The 16,458-nt window shown below is 40.9% G+C and overlaps 1 protein-coding gene across 3 annotated transcripts in view; it reads left to right on the top strand.

Annotated features, from left to right (window-relative positions):
* The first annotated feature begins 590 nt into the window (after window positions 1-590).
* Window positions 591-16,458, top strand: part of LOC127424125 (E1A-binding protein p400-like) — a 38,664-nt gene continuing 22,796 nt past the window's right edge. For 2 of the 3 annotated variants that reach the window (XM_051669042.1, XM_051669039.1), the window contains exons 1-14: window positions 591-775; window positions 1,779-3,160; window positions 5,226-5,333; window positions 5,546-5,630; window positions 5,942-6,061; window positions 7,773-8,185; window positions 8,946-9,251; window positions 9,570-9,755; window positions 9,931-10,068; window positions 10,190-10,268; window positions 10,375-10,433; window positions 10,760-10,817; window positions 10,916-11,005; window positions 16,233-16,346. In XM_051669042.1, the coding sequence (XP_051525002.1) occupies window positions 1,838-3,160; window positions 5,226-5,333; window positions 5,546-5,630; window positions 5,942-6,061; window positions 7,773-8,185; window positions 8,946-9,251; window positions 9,570-9,755; window positions 9,931-10,068; window positions 10,190-10,268; window positions 10,375-10,433; window positions 10,760-10,817; window positions 10,916-11,005; window positions 16,233-16,346 (3,079 nt within the window). In that variant the 5' untranslated portion in view covers window positions 591-775; window positions 1,779-1,837. The remainder of the gene's footprint in view (window positions 776-1,778; window positions 3,161-5,225; window positions 5,334-5,545; window positions 5,631-5,941; window positions 6,062-7,772; window positions 8,186-8,945; window positions 9,252-9,569; window positions 9,756-9,930; window positions 10,069-10,189; window positions 10,269-10,374; window positions 10,434-10,759; window positions 10,818-10,915; window positions 11,006-16,232; window positions 16,347-16,458) is intronic. The other variant, XM_051669040.1, reaches the window with a different exon arrangement.

The raw sequence follows: 16,458 nt of genomic DNA, 5'->3' as shown, positions 1-16,458 counted from the left end.
AATGTGGCTACTGTTCATGGTCATAGTGCCACCTCCTGGAAGCAGGAAGTGTGGCACTTACAACATGCTTTGAAATAGTCCTCTTACATTTACCCAAATCGCTTCAAAATTGTTTAGAATAATGTTAAAATAAAGCTGATGTAAAATTGTAAAGATTTACTTCATATTTTAAATCGTGCTGCCATGGCAACGCGTTAAACGATCTTATACTTTTCTTTGTATATGCATGTGTTTTTGAGGCACTTGTCTTGCTTTCCTCGACGCAATGCATGTGTCCATCATGCATTATTTTCCTAAAGCCACCGGGTGGAAATCGACCCATGGTGCTTGGGCCCGTCGTCGCTGCTTGCCGCTATATTTAATTATAATTCTTTCAAGTGTTAAAGGTTTTTTTTTTTTTTTTTTTTTTTTTTTTTAAGCGAGAGAGAGAGAGAGAGAGAGAGAGAGAGAGAGAAAGGAAGCGAAACCTACATTTGTCCCGCCCTCCTACACAAATGAAAAGGGTCAATCTCTCGTGCACTGATGTGATTGGTTAACAGCCATGTCAGTAAGTGCAGAGGTCGCGCTCTCCATTGAGCGCTTCCGGGTACTCGGAGAAGAAAGAAAAAAAAAAACAGTCAATCGCCATGTTTCACACTGTAGCATCTGTCAAACGCTTATAATAGTTTTATCCAGCTTCGTGTCTGCAAGAGTGGATGCACGCGCGTGTTTTGTAGCTTAGACTCTGAGTGCAGAGATTGAGTGGATGTTAGGAGCGCAGGACGGTGTTTTTACAGTAAGTGGCGCGTGTTGTGTTTAGCAGACATGCTAACATCAGCGCGAGCGGAAACTCAAACATATTCTGCTATGAATGTGCACTTCAGATACACAACAACATATGCTTAGAGAATACAGAACGATGTATTTAACATGTTCTCAGTAGGTAATGAGAGCTGTGTGCTGATATGTGTAAAGGTGGGTGGGCTGTGTATGTCAGCCCGGCGGACTGTGAGTGTGTACAGATTAAAGGGTTTTACTTGTAAACAATGGTGTTGACAACCTCACAGTGGGGTACAACCCTTAATACCATTTACCGTTTTTACCCTCATAGTTATTGCACTTATAGTTGCTACCGTAAAATCATAAAACATTTATGGAATCTCATTATAACGGTGTAAGAGGCTTTCGCAATCGTTCTGTCATTTTGTTTAATTGCGTTTTAATAGCAGTAGCTAAGAACATATTACCGTTGTTTTACTGTTGTAACAACAGCAGTAGATACTATTGTATTTTGCCGGAAGCTATGGTTGCCATGGTACATTTCTGTAAAGGATGGTTTGAACTGGCAGACTGTAGTTTATCGATACACATTTTTGTTTACCGTGGTAATACATTTGTAGAGGGGTAATAACTACTGGCATAGACACTGTTACCCCTAAACATTTACTAAAATGTATATGTATACGTGGTTGCCTGCATTTAAAACTTTCATTTGTGTATAGTAACGCTTCTGGGTCTTTGAGGTAGTGGTTGTAGGTACAAAAAATGTAGCCATGAATAGTGCTCGGAGCCACAGGTAACTCAAGGGGTTCGTCCATGTAATAAGTGTACTCTTGTAGTCTTTTGGGATAAAAGTGCCAGATAAATGACTGACATAGACTTTGTATTTGTTGTATTTAATGTAGGGTGTAGTACTGATTGATGTGCTGTGTTAACAGGAAGTAAAACATTGATACATTATTATTTGGAATAAGCCCATACTTGCTTGGTAGAAACTTTGTTCTGTTGTCTTCCTACAGAGGTTTTTTTTTTTATTTTTTTTATTTTTTTTTAAAGTATACAATAAGAGTGCCACGCAATGCACCATGGAGGAGGCCCACCAAACATGCAGCGGAGTCTTCAGAGATCCAAGTCCTTTACTGGGTGTGAGGCAGAAGAACAGCAGCAGCAACAACAGCAGCTGCCGATGGCGGTTACCCAGCAACAGTCGGCAAACGCCAATCACCCCCAGTCACCGGTGACATCTTTTGCTCCAGCTGCGAGCCCCTCTGCACCACAGTCTCCTAATTATCAAATCATCATGAGTCGGAGTCCAGTCACAGGCCAAAACATGAATATCACTTTACAGAATGTTGGAACAATGGTTCCTGGGAACCAGCAGATCACCCTCACCTCTCTGCCACTCCAGAGCCCAGCCTCTCCTGGCTTTCAGCACCAGCCACAACAGTGGAGGTTTGAACCCGGGTCCTCATCTTACATCCAGGTGACATCACCCTTGTCCCAGACCATTCAACCTCAAAGTCCCACCCAGCACAGTCCAGTCCCCATTCAAGCTGTGCACAGGCCTGGTGCTCCTGGTTCTTCTTTGGGAGTGTGTGGTCAGAGCCCGACACGGTTTGTTGAGGCAGGAATAATGGTTCGGCAAATCAGCTTAGGCAGCCCACCTGGAAGTGGACATTTCGTCTACCAGGATGGAACAGGATTGGCTCAGCTGGCTCCAACCACAGCAGGAACTGTTCAGCTGACTTCTCCAGGGACACCAGGGGCAGTCAGGGAAAGATGTCTCTCCCAGCCACACTCTCAAACTGGGGGAACCATTCACCATTTGGGGCCACAGAGCCCTGTTGCGGCAGGTGCCGCTCTCCCAACATTAGGCAGCCCTGGACACATCACCACTTCTAATCTGCCTCCTCAGATTAGTAGCATCATCCAAGGCCAGTTGGGACGACCAATGATTTTTGAGAAGACAGCACAAGGTGTGGTGGCTGGTGTGGCAGTCTCTGCGGCTGCCTCTTTCGGGGTCCCTTCAGCCATTCCTCCCTCCAGTCCATCCAGGAGCAACCCTTCCCAGGGCCTCTCCAACCAATCTTTGACGCCTACCAGCATGAAGAAGATGCAGTCAAGGAAACTAGAAGAGATTGCACCCTCAAACCCAGAGGTGGCACAGTTGAGGAAGCAGTGCCTGGAGCATCACGGGAAAAAGATGGAGAGTCTGAAGGAGGTGTTTAAGGAGTACCTGATTGAGCTGTTTTTCCTACAGCACCTGCAAGGGAATATGATGGACTACCTTGCTTTCAAGAAGAAGCCTTGCATACCCCTCTTCACCTACCTGAGGCAAAATGATCTTGACCTCGAAGATGAAGAGGATGAGGAAGAGCAGTCGGAGGTGATAAATGATGAGGTAAAAGAATGCTTTCAGCTTTTATAAGTTAGAATCTGTTTTAAAATGCATGGCTGTAATTTTTCAAGGGAAAACTGAAAATGACCCTTTGTTGGATGGAAACCTGGAAATATCTGGGAATTTTAAAATGGCTTTTTCCAAGCCTGAAATTAGGAGGAAAAGAAATGAATGGTATGGGTTTGATACAAGTTGAGCAGCATTTGTGGCACAATGTTGGTTACCACCAAATATAAATATATATATATATATACATACATACATACATACACACCTACACTACCGGTCAAAAGTTTTGAAACACTTACTCATTCTTTATTATAATTTTTTTTTCACATTTAGAATAATAGTAAAGTCATCAAAACTATGGAATAACATAAATGGAACTATGGGAATTATGTGGTGACTAAACAAAATCCAAAATAAATCAAAACTGTGTTATATTTTAGCATCTTCAAAGTAGTCACCCTTTGTCTAGAATTTGCAGACATGTACTCTTGACATTTTCTCGACCAACTTCTTGAGGTATCACCCTGGGATGCTTTTTAAACAGTATTGAAGGAGTTCCCATCTGTGTTGGGCACTTATTGGCTGCTTTTCTTTATTATTTGGTCCAAGTCATTAATTTAAAAAATTTGTTTTATTTAAATAAAATTTTAGTTTTATAATGAAATAAATTAATATGGTGGCACAATTATATTTTTGTCTACAAAACTAATTTCAAACATTTAAGCATACGCCTTCAGATCAAAAGATTTTTAAGATCATGAGAAACATTTCAGTCAAGTGTTTCAAAACTGTTGACCGGTAGAGTGTGTGTGTATGTATGTGTGTGTGTATATATATATATATATATATATATATATAAAATTTATTTTTTTAAAGCAGAAGTCGCAGTTACAGTGAAAGGTGTATTTGAAGTGTGTATTTTAACGTTTATTGGTTGACCCTATTCTCTTTAATGGTAAGTGCCTTCCTGTTCCATTATTTTTGCTTTCTTTAAATAATAGGCCTAAACTATGGACAATTTTGAAGTATTTTCTGTGGTAATTAACATTATGCAGGGTCAGTCCATCTGAAGTGGTCCAATAATTGTAAAGTTGGTTGCTTGACCATTTTTAATTTTCCTATTTTTTTTTTTTATTGATTACCTCTATGTATTGGTATTGCAAAACCACCAGTTTTTTTTATTTTTATTTTACATGGTTTAACCACGATGGCCATCTTTGTGTCATGGCGCACAACAAATTTTGGTTATACAGATGTTTATGGAAACCTCAGTATCTCAGTTCAGGATGGTCCTAGCTCCTTGGAACAAAAAACTGATCTCTAGAGCACATTACAAGGTACATGTAAATATATAAACATCTTGCACATTCTTGTTTCATAGACTTAGAACTTAAGTTCTAATGTAACGATCAAGATCGCTGAATGTTCCACTTTTAGGGTCAATTTATAATGGGAAGGGTTTGAGTCTCAGTCTTACATTTGTTTTAGGGGGTACTTAGGTAAGTATTGTGTGCATGCAGAATATTTCAGGTTTGGGGGGGGGGGGTTATGGGGGCAAGAGTGCAATTTCTTTCTTTTTCTTTCTTTCTTTTTTTTTTTTATAAATTTTCCTCACTTTTGGGTTGATTATCTCTGGTGGGGGACCAAATAGGAACCTGAAAGTTTCACATATGTAAGTCCTCTATACTTCTAGCATTCTGCTGTAAAAGTTGGAATTTGAGATTCCACTGGTTACAGAGCTAAGGCTAGTAGAAATCTGGGGAAAAGCATACTTTATTCATGCATTAATACATAGAGGTAATCACTCAAAGAGAATTAAAAAATGGTCAAACATCCTATGATGGACCACTTGGGATTAACCCTGCAGCAATTGCTGTTGATTTTTAAAAATCCTCAAACAGTAATCATGAACAACATAGCCATGGAAATGTATTGGTCAGAAGGTGTGGGAACCCTGAAACTCTTTAAAAGACATCTTGGTATCAGTTTCGTGTGAAGATACTAAGATATATTTTCTATGGCTTTGTATATTTCATCTGTTTCTATGACAACCTCTCAGGTGAAAGTAGTGACTGGAAAGGATGGACAGACGGTAACTCCTGTTGCTATAGCTACACAACTCCCACCCAATGTGTCTGCAGCGTTCTCCGTTCAGCAACAGTTCCAGGTGATGAATGCTTTCTTACTAGGGAACCCGAAGGAGGATTCATTCAGAACATTTAAGCAGTTGCCTAATTTTAGGCCTCTGTGTGTTAATAGTCAGTGTGTTTGTATTTTAGTGTGAGATTTGCGAGATTTACGACACTTGAATTCTAGAATTTCGCTATATTTGTTATTGATAAGTTCAGCTCTCACTTTGAAATGTGTTTTGTCTCGCAGGCCCATGCAGGGGTGGCAGGTGGTAGCATCTCTAACCCTGTGGACATGGAGGCTTTCAAACGACAGCAAGCCATCGTGCAAGCAGGTAGGGCGACGTTGACGCAGGGCGAAGGTGGAGACCTTTTTTTTATTTTCTTATTCCCCTTGTTTTGTTTTCTATTTTTCTTTTTGCTGTTTTGCTTCTTTTCCCCCGTCCAATTCGCTTCTGCTTTCTCAGTATTCCAGCGTCTTTTCCCAGCTCTGTGTTTGAAGCCTGTAACCCAGATATCAGGGTCGGAGCTTCCTGACAGCTACCACTGGTGTGCTTGTGCCAAGTGTATTGTTTTGGTTGTCCTGTTCTGTATCTGGGAGTGAGGTGTTTTGCGTTTTGAGGGTATTGTGTGTTTTGCATCCCAGATCAGGCTAAGAGGTCCCGGATGGAAGTGGGTCGGCATGGGATGATATTCCAGCACCCTGCTGTAACTCCTTTAGGATCTCCCGGCGTTCCCCTCCAGCAGCTCATGCCGACAGCGCAAGGTAGGAGCGCCGCTACGTCTTGGGCCAGGTCCACTCTTGTGTCCGTTATTCAATGCTGCTGGAGGTCAGAGTTCATTCCAGAGTGCCCAAAATTAATCCCACCTTCTACCAATTATCTTCAAATTGTGATTCACTTGTTGGGACTCCGTTCAGGCTTAGTCCTGATCTCAGAATCTTTCTTTAACCATCAGAGGGACAGCTGGGTAGAAGATACAGTTGAAGATCAATGGGAAGACATCACTTTTTTTATGATTTGCTCATTAGTTCTTTGAGCCATTCACCTCATGTGTTTACGTTTTTCTTCGCCATAAAGGCATCTCTGATTCCATCTATGGCTCATCGGATGATGAGTCCAAACTGTTCTCTCCATTGGGATGTCCTCTATCACATCATGTTTGTTTTACATTTATTTCTGGGTTTTATAGTTGACATATTTTCCTCTGAGTCCCCCTTCACCTCCCTAAACTCACTGCATTGTCAACTTGGTGTCTCAGTGCATTTTCAGCCCTGGTTCCCTTCATCTCGCAAATTTTTGTTTTTCCTCATTTTATTGTCACTGTCTTTTCAGTTCACACCCTCATCTTAATAACATTACTTTATGACTTCAAGTCTGTTTCAGACCTGATGGTGAGGTACTGTAAGTTGTGCTCAAGTAAGGTCTAATAATAAAACAGATCCTTTAGCCTCCTAAAGTTCAGGAGTAATGAAATTGGCGTGAACTGTGATTTTGTTCATGATGAACTGCTAAAAGAGGGAGATTCTTGTTTAATGTTTGCAGCTTGGCAGTGCCTTCTGCTGTGCTAAACTTCCCTTGTCATTCCTCTGCTTTACCCTCTGCTTTGCTGTTTTGTAGTGCAAAGTGTTAATGCAGATGTTGCAAACATACACCTGCTTCATGCATGCATGCTCATGATTTGTGTCAGTGCTTCAGTCGTGTCCATTTTCTTTTGTGCTTTTCTCCCTTCTTTCTTTCTTTTAATCTTTTTTGATTCCTTGATTTTATTTTATTTTTATCTACACTTTTTCCACTTACAGATTAAATGGTAATGCATGATTAGTTTTATTCATCATAGTAGTTTTCTCAAGCATTGAATGAAATATTTTTATTTTTACATTTAAAATATCTAATTTTCATTCATTAGAACATATAAATCTTCCTTGATTTTTGCTATGTAGTCATTGTGACATGAACAGAATTTTTCATTAATGTTCCCTTTTCTCCAGCAGTGTGTAATACATTGCTGGTAACTCATAACATCATTCCCATAAATTCAAAAAAAAAAAAAAAAAAAATATATAAAGTTTGCATACATTAAGTGAAGACTGGTTTTAGGATAATGAAGATAATTATAACCCAGACTTGTTATTGACTGGTTTTGTGAGATTCATCATAAAACATAAAAAAAAAAAGACAAGTAAAATGTATTGTTATTTCAGACTTGTCCAATAAAACATTTTTGACTTTTAAAGAAAGACCTTCAGAATAAAATAAATTATTTGGCCAAGTGTACTGTAATTTCTTTTTTGATATCCTGTTACATGTGGTCTGGCGGTATTGGTATACAGGCATAAACTAAGAGAATGTACTGTTTCTAATTTTTTATTCTCTTCTTCTGTGGAACTCTCCTTCCTCATCCATCCCTTATCCCTTTGTCCTTCCCCTCCTCTTCCTACTCTATTCCTCTTCCTTCACCGTGCCTCTCCTTAACAGGCGGTATGCCACCAACCCCTCAAACAGTCCAGATCGGTGGGCAGAAACAAAACCAGCAGCAGTACGACCCGTCCAAAGGTCCCCCTGTCCAGAACGCCGCCAGTCTCCACACTCCACCCCCACAGCTTCCTGGCCGCCTTCCCCAGGGTGGACTTCCCATGGCAGGGCTGCCCCTCTCCCTGTCCCAGGGTCAGGCCTTGGTGGTGGAGCAGCAGATTCAGGCTGCTGGAGTTCAGCACCAGGCACAGGTGAAGGTGCCAGGTGTGCAGAGTTCCGGAGCAGTGCTGGCTTCAGTCAACCCACATGCACAGCTGCAGGCACAACTTCAACACATGCAGTCAGGTCTCCACCTTCAGATGCAGCAGCAACAACAGCAGCAGATGCAGCAGTCAATCATGCAGCCAGGACATGCAGTGAGTATAGAGTGGAGTGTAGTGGTCAACCGTTATGTGTTTTGTTTGTTTGATGTTGTTGTTTTATGGCCGATACCAATATTTAGAAAGCAAGGTGGCCTTTATATACACCGATCAGCCACAACATTAAAACCACCTGCCTAATATTGTGTAGGTCCCCCTCATGCCACCAAAACAGCGCCAACCCGCATCTCAGAATAGCATTCTGAGATGCTATTCGTCTCACCAAAATTGTACAGAACGGTTATTTGAGTTACCGTAGACTTTGTCAGTTGAACCAGTCTTGCCATTCTCTGTTGACCTCTCTCATCAACAAGGCATTTCCGTCCACAGAACTGCCCCTCACTGGATGTTTTTTGTTTTTGGCACTATTCTGAGTAAATTCTAGAGACTGTTGTGCGTGAAAATCCCAGGAGATCAGCAGTTACAGAAATACTCAAACCAGCCCACCTGGCAGATATTTTTAAAATAATGTGTCCTGAGAAATCTCACCTGTCTCTGTGACAGCTCTAGTCTCTGTAAATGGCAAAAAAAAAAAAAAAAAAGAGTCAGGTAGGTGGGCAGAGATTTGGAGATAGGGTATGTGGTTGACATCAAGGTTGTCTAATTCAGTTGCTAAGTTTAGCAAAAGTCAGCAAAATGACAGAAGTCACTTAAAGCACCTTAAATATTAAGAGATTACTGAGATGCTAGATTTTAGGAATGTGATGTTTACAGTGACACTCCCATTTACATTTTATTATCCGTTTCTCTCTTTTAGACTGTGGCACTCGTGCGTCCTGGATCAGATTCCTCCCAGCCTGCCCAGCGCTTGATGTCCAACTCTCTCTCCACCCCGGTCATGTCCCCCTCCCCACTCACATCCCCATCCTCTCTCCCCTCCCCACATTCTTCTGCCCCGGTCCGCACACCCAGTACTGGCCCCAACCTCTCCCCTGCCACCCAGTCCAAACTTGCTGCCACTAATGGTACCACCGGACTTAAAATGTCTGGGCTGGGTCAGAGTCCCATCGGGCAGAACTCACAGGAATGCTCTCAGGACAAGCAAGCAGAACAAGCCAAGCTGGTAGGGGCAAAACAACAAGGATTTTTAAAATTCAAGACACCAAAGCAATTAGTAATTTCTTGCATTTTAGTGCAAACTTTAAAGCTGAAGTGTGCATTTACAGCGTAACCATCAGAACTGCAAAAATAATGGTTTTGAAACAGGTTTTCAGACCTGTATTTAAAACTGGGATGGAAGGAAATATTTTAACATTAAACACATTTTTACACATCAGCATTAAGGTTTAATATCCATGAAAACAATGGTTAATTTTGTAACATTTTTGGTGCCACCTATAAAGTCTCTAAAGACAGGCTTTTGATGCGTGTGTGATTGTAGGAGAGCCATGTGCACCAGCGCATCGCAGAGCTCCGTAAAGAGGGCCAGTGGTCAGTCAGCCGCTTACCCAAGCTGCAGGAGGCCTGCAGGCCCAAGTCCCACTGGGATTACCTGCTAGAGGAGATGCAGTGGATGGCTGCAGACTTTGCCCAAGAGAGGCGCTGGAAGATGGCTGCTGCCAAGAAGGTGAGAGGATGTGCACTAACTCAGTCTCTAATATACAAATGTTGACCACTTTAAATATACAGCAGCCAGCTAACAAATGTTTCATATATATTTGTAAACACTAGACAATTCAGTTTAGAACGTCTGAAACTCCACCATTGGTTAATGTAGAGTTAAACAACACTTTTGTCCGTAGCTTGTGCGTACATGCGCACGTTACCATGTCGAGCAGAAGACAGAGGAGAGAGTAAAGAAAGAGGAGGAGATGAGGTTGCGCCACATTGCCAGCACTATTGCTCGCGGTGTTGACTACTTCTGGTCCAATATTGAACAGGTACTCAATTGCATACATGCTATACCACTATTTGTGGATGGGTTTATGATAGTTCCCACAATGAGCAGTGGATAAGTGCAGGAGATCTGGCTACTCTATCATTCTGGTTCTCTTTCCACAGGTAGTGGAAATCAAACTGCGTTTTGAGATCTATGACAAACAACAAAAAGTCCTCAGCCTGCAGAAGGCTGCAAGCAAAGGTGAGAATGAGTAATGATAGATATCAGGCTTTTTACAGCTGAATGTGCAGACTTTATCAGAGTTGAATTCAAAATAAATTATATTTGATACTTTGTATTGAAACAGGGCAATGCGCTAAACCTGCCCAGACATCAGGAGAGAAGTCAGATAAAGAGAATAAAGTGGTAAGGCCATCTTCAATGAGCTGTCTTGAAGGGTAGTTCAACCAAAAATTAAAATTGTCATTCATATCATTCACTCACCCTCATATTGTTCCAAACACATATGACAGCTTTCTTCTATGAAACAAAAGGAGATGTCAGGCACAATGCTAGTCTCCATCGCCATTCATTTTCATTGTTTGGAAAAAGTGAATGGTGACTGAGGCTTACATCTTCTAACATACTGTCTTCCTCACAGTTGCTTTACTTGTCTTCTCATCAGCATGTTCATGACAATTGAGAATGCATAGCACATGCAAGCTGACTTTAACCCTCTTTTTCCCTTTTAGCAGGAGGCTGGCTCATCCCGCAAGAGAAAGTCCAGCACCTCTCTGTCTGATGTAGAGGGTATGTGTTGCATTTATACTTACTAAGCTTGCCACTTTTTTTGTGTGTTCTTGCCTGTGTGTGCGTGTTTTTTTTTTAATTGCCTTGTGTTGTTGCAGTTGAAGATGAGGAGAGTACAATAGAGGAACAGGAGGCTAATGAGGTTGTAGCTGATCAGAAAGCTGAGCTAGCCGAACTGACTAAAGAAGGTGAGATTTACCTTTCTTCTGGTCATGTCTTTTAAACAGTAAACTTTTTCATCTTCGACTTACTGTGGCTGCATCTTGGTCTTTGAGTATGTATCAGACAGTTGTGCAGCACTTTTTCTTAAAGGGATAGTTCACCCAAAAATGTTAATTCTCTCATCATTTACTCACCCTCTTGGCATCCCAGATGTGTATGACTTTCTATCTTCTGCTGAACACAAATTAAGATTTTTAGAAGAATATTCCAGCTCTGTAGGTCCATACAATTCAAGTGAATGGGTGCCAAAATTTTGATGCTCCAAAAATCACATGAAGGCATCATTAAAGTAATCCATACGACTCCAGTGTTTTAATCCATATGTTCAGAAGTGATATGATAGGTGTGGGTGAGAAACAGATCAATATTTAAGTCCTTTTTTGCTTGAAAGTCTTCTCCCTGCCCAGTAGGGGGCGATATGCTAGAAGAATGTGCATCACCAAAAACACAAGAAGAAGAATGAAAGTATCATATCGCTTTTGAAGATATTGATTTAACCACCGGAGTCGTATGGATTACTTTTATGCTGACTTATATTTTTTTGGAGCTTCAAAATTTTGGCACCCATCCACTTGCATTGTATGGACATACAGAGCTGAAAAATTCTTCTAAAAATCTTCATTTGAGTTCAGCAGATGAAAAAGTCATAACAAATCTGGGATGGAATAAGTGTGAGTAAATGATGAGAGAAGGGTTTTTTTTTTTGTTTTTTTTTGTTAACAGTTTTTATTGATTCCAGTGACAGATCAAACGAACATAACAGGAAACACGGAATCAAACTACATGAACCTAAACCCTTCCCTCCGAACATTTCCCTCACATCGCCTAGAACACAGAGCCTAGGGCAAAATGGAGAATTTCCTTTTTGAACTATTCCTTTAATTTATGCAGAATGGCATATATATTTGTGATCAACTGAAATATATTGGCATTTTTTATTTCATGTACTCACCTTCATGATGTTCTAAACAGTCATGACATCCTTCTGTGGAACATACAGGTTTGGAACAACATGAGGGTGAGTAAATGATGACAGAATTTAAATTTTTGGGTGAACTATCCCTTATTATTGGTTTTATTGTTTATGATTGTTATTATTTATTTGATAATAACATTTTATTGATAAAAAAAAAAATGATTGAAGAAACACCAATCAGGATTGAAGAAACAGAACATACATAGAATCAAATTATAACATAAACCTCTTAACATCTAGTGGTCTAACACCAAATGAAAGTATACACAAATACAAAAAAGTTAAAAACAGACAAGAGGAAACACTTAAGAATATATATTCTTTTTTTTTTTTTAAATCATACGTTTAAAACTACAAATCTTCCTCTGCCCCTCCCCAAGAATCTTCTAAAAAGGCAAATTAGTTGCCCCATTTTTTATTAAATAACTCCATATTACCTAGCCTTCTATATGACATTCCTTCAAATTCCACTACCCTGCCCATCTCTGTATGCAACTCTTGAAACAAGGGTGCTCCAGCCAACTTCCATCCCCTAAGAATAATTTGTCTGCCGATCATAACACTGGCCAGAACCCAGATCTTTATGTATTTATCCCCTATATTAATGAATGCCCCTTCTCCTAAAATACAGAGTCTGGGGCAAAATTAAATTTGAGTGCCCAGACATAAAACTCTGAACCCTCAACCAAAATTCTTGGATCTTAACACACCACCAAAAAACATGGGTTGTGTCCCCATCTTCTGATTGGCATCGCCAGCAGTGTGTGTGTCTTTAAGACCAAGCCTATACAATCTAGAGGGGGTCCAATAGAATCGATGTAAACTCTTAAATTGCATAAGGCGCACCCTTGCATCTCTAGATGTAGATTTGATGTTTTTTAGAATCCTGTGAGTAATACACTGATGCCTCATGACCTTTTCCAAAAGCAGTAATCACCAGTCCCAGAGTGTCTGCCGCTTTAGGGGGGTGTATACTACTGCCAAAAATAGTACAGAGCAGGTGGCGCAGCTGTAAATACCTAAAAAATTGAGACCTGGGAATCCCAAAATGCTGAACCATATTTTCAAAGGATCTCAACACTCCACTCTTATATAGGTCACCGAGCGTATTAACCTCTCTCACAGTCCACTCTGTCCAGCAGAAAGGGGACTTATTAATACATAATTTTGGGTTCAGCCACATGCTCGAAGCAACATTTAAATAAACATCCGCATTAAACACTCTGGACACTTTTGTCCATACCAAGTGCAAATGCGAAATAACAGGGTGTAACTTAACTTCTCCGGTTAGTTTGATAGGCTTTGCAATGGAAAAATAGGGGCAAGAACTTCCTGTTGAATACAAAACCAGGGAGGGGCTCTCTCAGGTGGAAGTGACCAGTGGGCCAAATGTCTTAGACCAAATGCATAATAATAAAAAACAATCTTGGGTAGACCTAGCCCACCTGTGTCAGTCGGCCTTTGTAAATTATTGAAGTGTAATCTGGGACGCTTACCATTCCAAATGAAGGACTTCGCTATGCAATCAAATTGCTTGAAATAAGAGAGGGGGACATCTGTAGGGAGAGACTGTAACAGGTAGTTGAATTTTGGAATACAATCATTTTAATAACATCAATTACATTATATTATTAATTACATAGATAAATGTAATGATGCCCACCTGCTCACATCGCTCGAAAACCTTTTTATTAAAGGGTCAAAATTAACTCCAACTAAATCACACAAATTTGCTAGGAATAAAATACCCAAATACTTAATGCCCTGTTTGGGCCACTGGAAGGTGCCCTCTGAAAAGCTGTTACAGGGCAATAAGCTGTCAGAGCCAAAGCTTCGAATTTAGACCAATTTACTCTGTATCCTGAGAATTTAGAAAAGGAATCAATAATTCTGTGGAGGCAAGGCATAGACTTAGTGGGGTCGGAGACGAATAATAAAATATCATCTGCGTTGAATTCCATGGAAATATGGGTAAATATTTCACCACCAGCAGGTTTCACTGAGGGAATGGTAGAAAAGGATTCTCTCTGCTTTATATATCTAGCCAAAAGCTTCCCTGCTTTGTCCCCTGACTCAAAATATGACTGTCTTGCCCTGAAAAGCCAAAACCAAACGTCTTCCGTGACGTATTTCAGTCGGGTCAAATCTCTGAGGCCATCAGACGACATTCGGCACTTCAGTTCTGTCTGAAAATCAAACCCCGAACTTCCCCCCGAACCAAACAAACAGAAAAAAGAAAAACATGCGTATTAACCCCGCGAATGACAATGCCAACCAGCATCCATTCCTCTAAACTCAAACAGTCCATGTACGCCTACGAGAGTCCCCACGACAACTTTTCCATCGGATTGCTCAAGTCCGGTGCTTCTATACAGATTCTGCGAGACAGAATTACAAAACAGAAAATAATATCAAAAACAAACTCCAGCCAATAGGCAGAATAAACACAACGTGTAAATTCATTCACAAAACTGTCTTGGTGTGTAAAAAATTTTTTTTTTTTTTTTTTTTTTTTAAAGCTGTTCAGTTTCCTCGGACAGTCAAACAAATGTTCAGTGAGCCGGCTGCTCATGAGTGCAGCAAATGACGTAATCATTCCAATGTCCTGCAAAAAAAATACTCCACGAAACACACTCCATCCAATAGGAGGCATAAGCACAAAGAACGAGCAGATTCATCCACAACTGTTCCAAGGAATGTTATTCCACAAAACAAACGGCACAAAAAGAGCACGCAGAATCTTCAAACAGTCAAGCGATCTTCAAACAGGCTCAGCTGTTAAGGCTCTGGGTTACTGACCAGAAGGTCGGGGGTTCAAGCCCCAGCACGGCCAAGATGTCACTGTTGGGCCCTTGAGCAAGGCCCTTGACCCTATCTGCTCCAGGGGCGCTCTATCATGGCTGACCCTGTACTCTGACCCCAGCTTAGCTGGGATATGTGGAAACAAATAAATTTCACTGTATATATGCAAAAATGTATGTATAATATGTGACCAAAATAAAGGCTTCTATTCTTCTATTCTATTGCTGTGGGCATGTGAATGTTTTACAGCCATCCTTAGCATCTATTCTCAATTCAGGAATATCAGTGCAAAAGCGACCTTCCGTTGATGTAAATGTTTCTTGCATTCTTTGAATCGATCACGTTTCTCTCTTGTCATGTTCGCAAAGTCTGGGAACAAGAAAATGCTATGGTTCTTCCAAGAAAGCCTTCCTTTACTCCTCGCCTCGCGTAACAAGATCTTTATCGGATGATCTCAGAAATTTGGCCAGAATTGATCGGGGCCTGTCTCCCTCAGCGGATCGCTGAGCCGGATCCCTGTGAGCTTGCTTGATTTCCAACTTATGGCCTGTTATGTCACGACTCGGAAAGAGTCTGTCCAGGAATTCCACTATATTCTGTCCCTCTGCTCCCTCAGGGATTCCCACGATATGGATGTTATTCTGCCGGCTACGGTTTTCCATGTCCTCCAACTTCTCCCAGATACACTCCAAATCCACCTTAGTCGCTAGTGGATTATCAGATAATTCCCTCTCCGATGACTCCAGATAATCAGTTTGTCGACATCCCCCACTCTTGTGACCGCATCAGTAAATTTTGCCTCCATGGCAGTGATCGATCAACGTATTACAGCAAGATCCTCCAAGTCAGCAACGACCTTCGTCAACATTGCCGACATGTTCAACATCTCTCACCGCATTTCCCTCATCTCTCTGAAAAAATAGACTCCCTGGTCCACGGCTTGTCCAGGGGTGTCAGCTTGACCATGATTGTGTCTTTTAATATCTCCAGAGCCCGATGATTTTGAATTTTTTGACGAATTGTCCTCCAAGAACAGTTATGGAACAGAGTGTATCGAATCTCACCTGTTTATGTCATAAAAGGCATTAAAACTAGCAAAGTGCGCAGAGCTCACTGTTCACATGTCTGATCCTCGCATGGCGTCACGTGACCCGATTGTTATTATTTATTTAGATTATTGGTATAACCATGCCCACTTGGTCAGTGGATAATGCACCTTTGCTGTTTTCAAAGGTTTTTGGAGTGAATTTTTTGTAAAATTTATGAAGTTACAGGAATTTTGGGTATGTCTCATCATTGTATTGTATATATTGACATTAAATCTGCCATAGCCCACTCTGGTCTCTACTTATTTAGTTTTGGAGAAAAGTATATCAGTCAAGCAGTACTTTAAACCTTGTCTGTCTGTCTTTTAGCTGAGGTGCCTTTGGATGACCTGGTGAAACAGTATGCTGGTGCTTACGCTGAGGGTTTTGATTGGCCGCAACCTTCCAGCCAGAGTGAGGATGAAGACAAAGAGGAAGCTGATGGTCTGTGTACATCTGCTGCTTAAGAACTGAATTTAGAAGCAATCCATTTGGTTATAAATGTCAAAAGTCAAAAGCTTTCAAATGTAAAATAATTATAATAAATCACTTCCTG

The sequence above is a fragment of the Myxocyprinus asiaticus genome, chromosome 33 (genome assembly GCF_019703515.2).
Source record: "Myxocyprinus asiaticus isolate MX2 ecotype Aquarium Trade chromosome 33, UBuf_Myxa_2, whole genome shotgun sequence".
In the NCBI taxonomy this organism is placed as follows: Eukaryota; Metazoa; Chordata; class Actinopteri; order Cypriniformes; family Catostomidae; genus Myxocyprinus; species Myxocyprinus asiaticus.
This window is presented reverse-complemented; position numbering and strand designations above follow the sequence as displayed.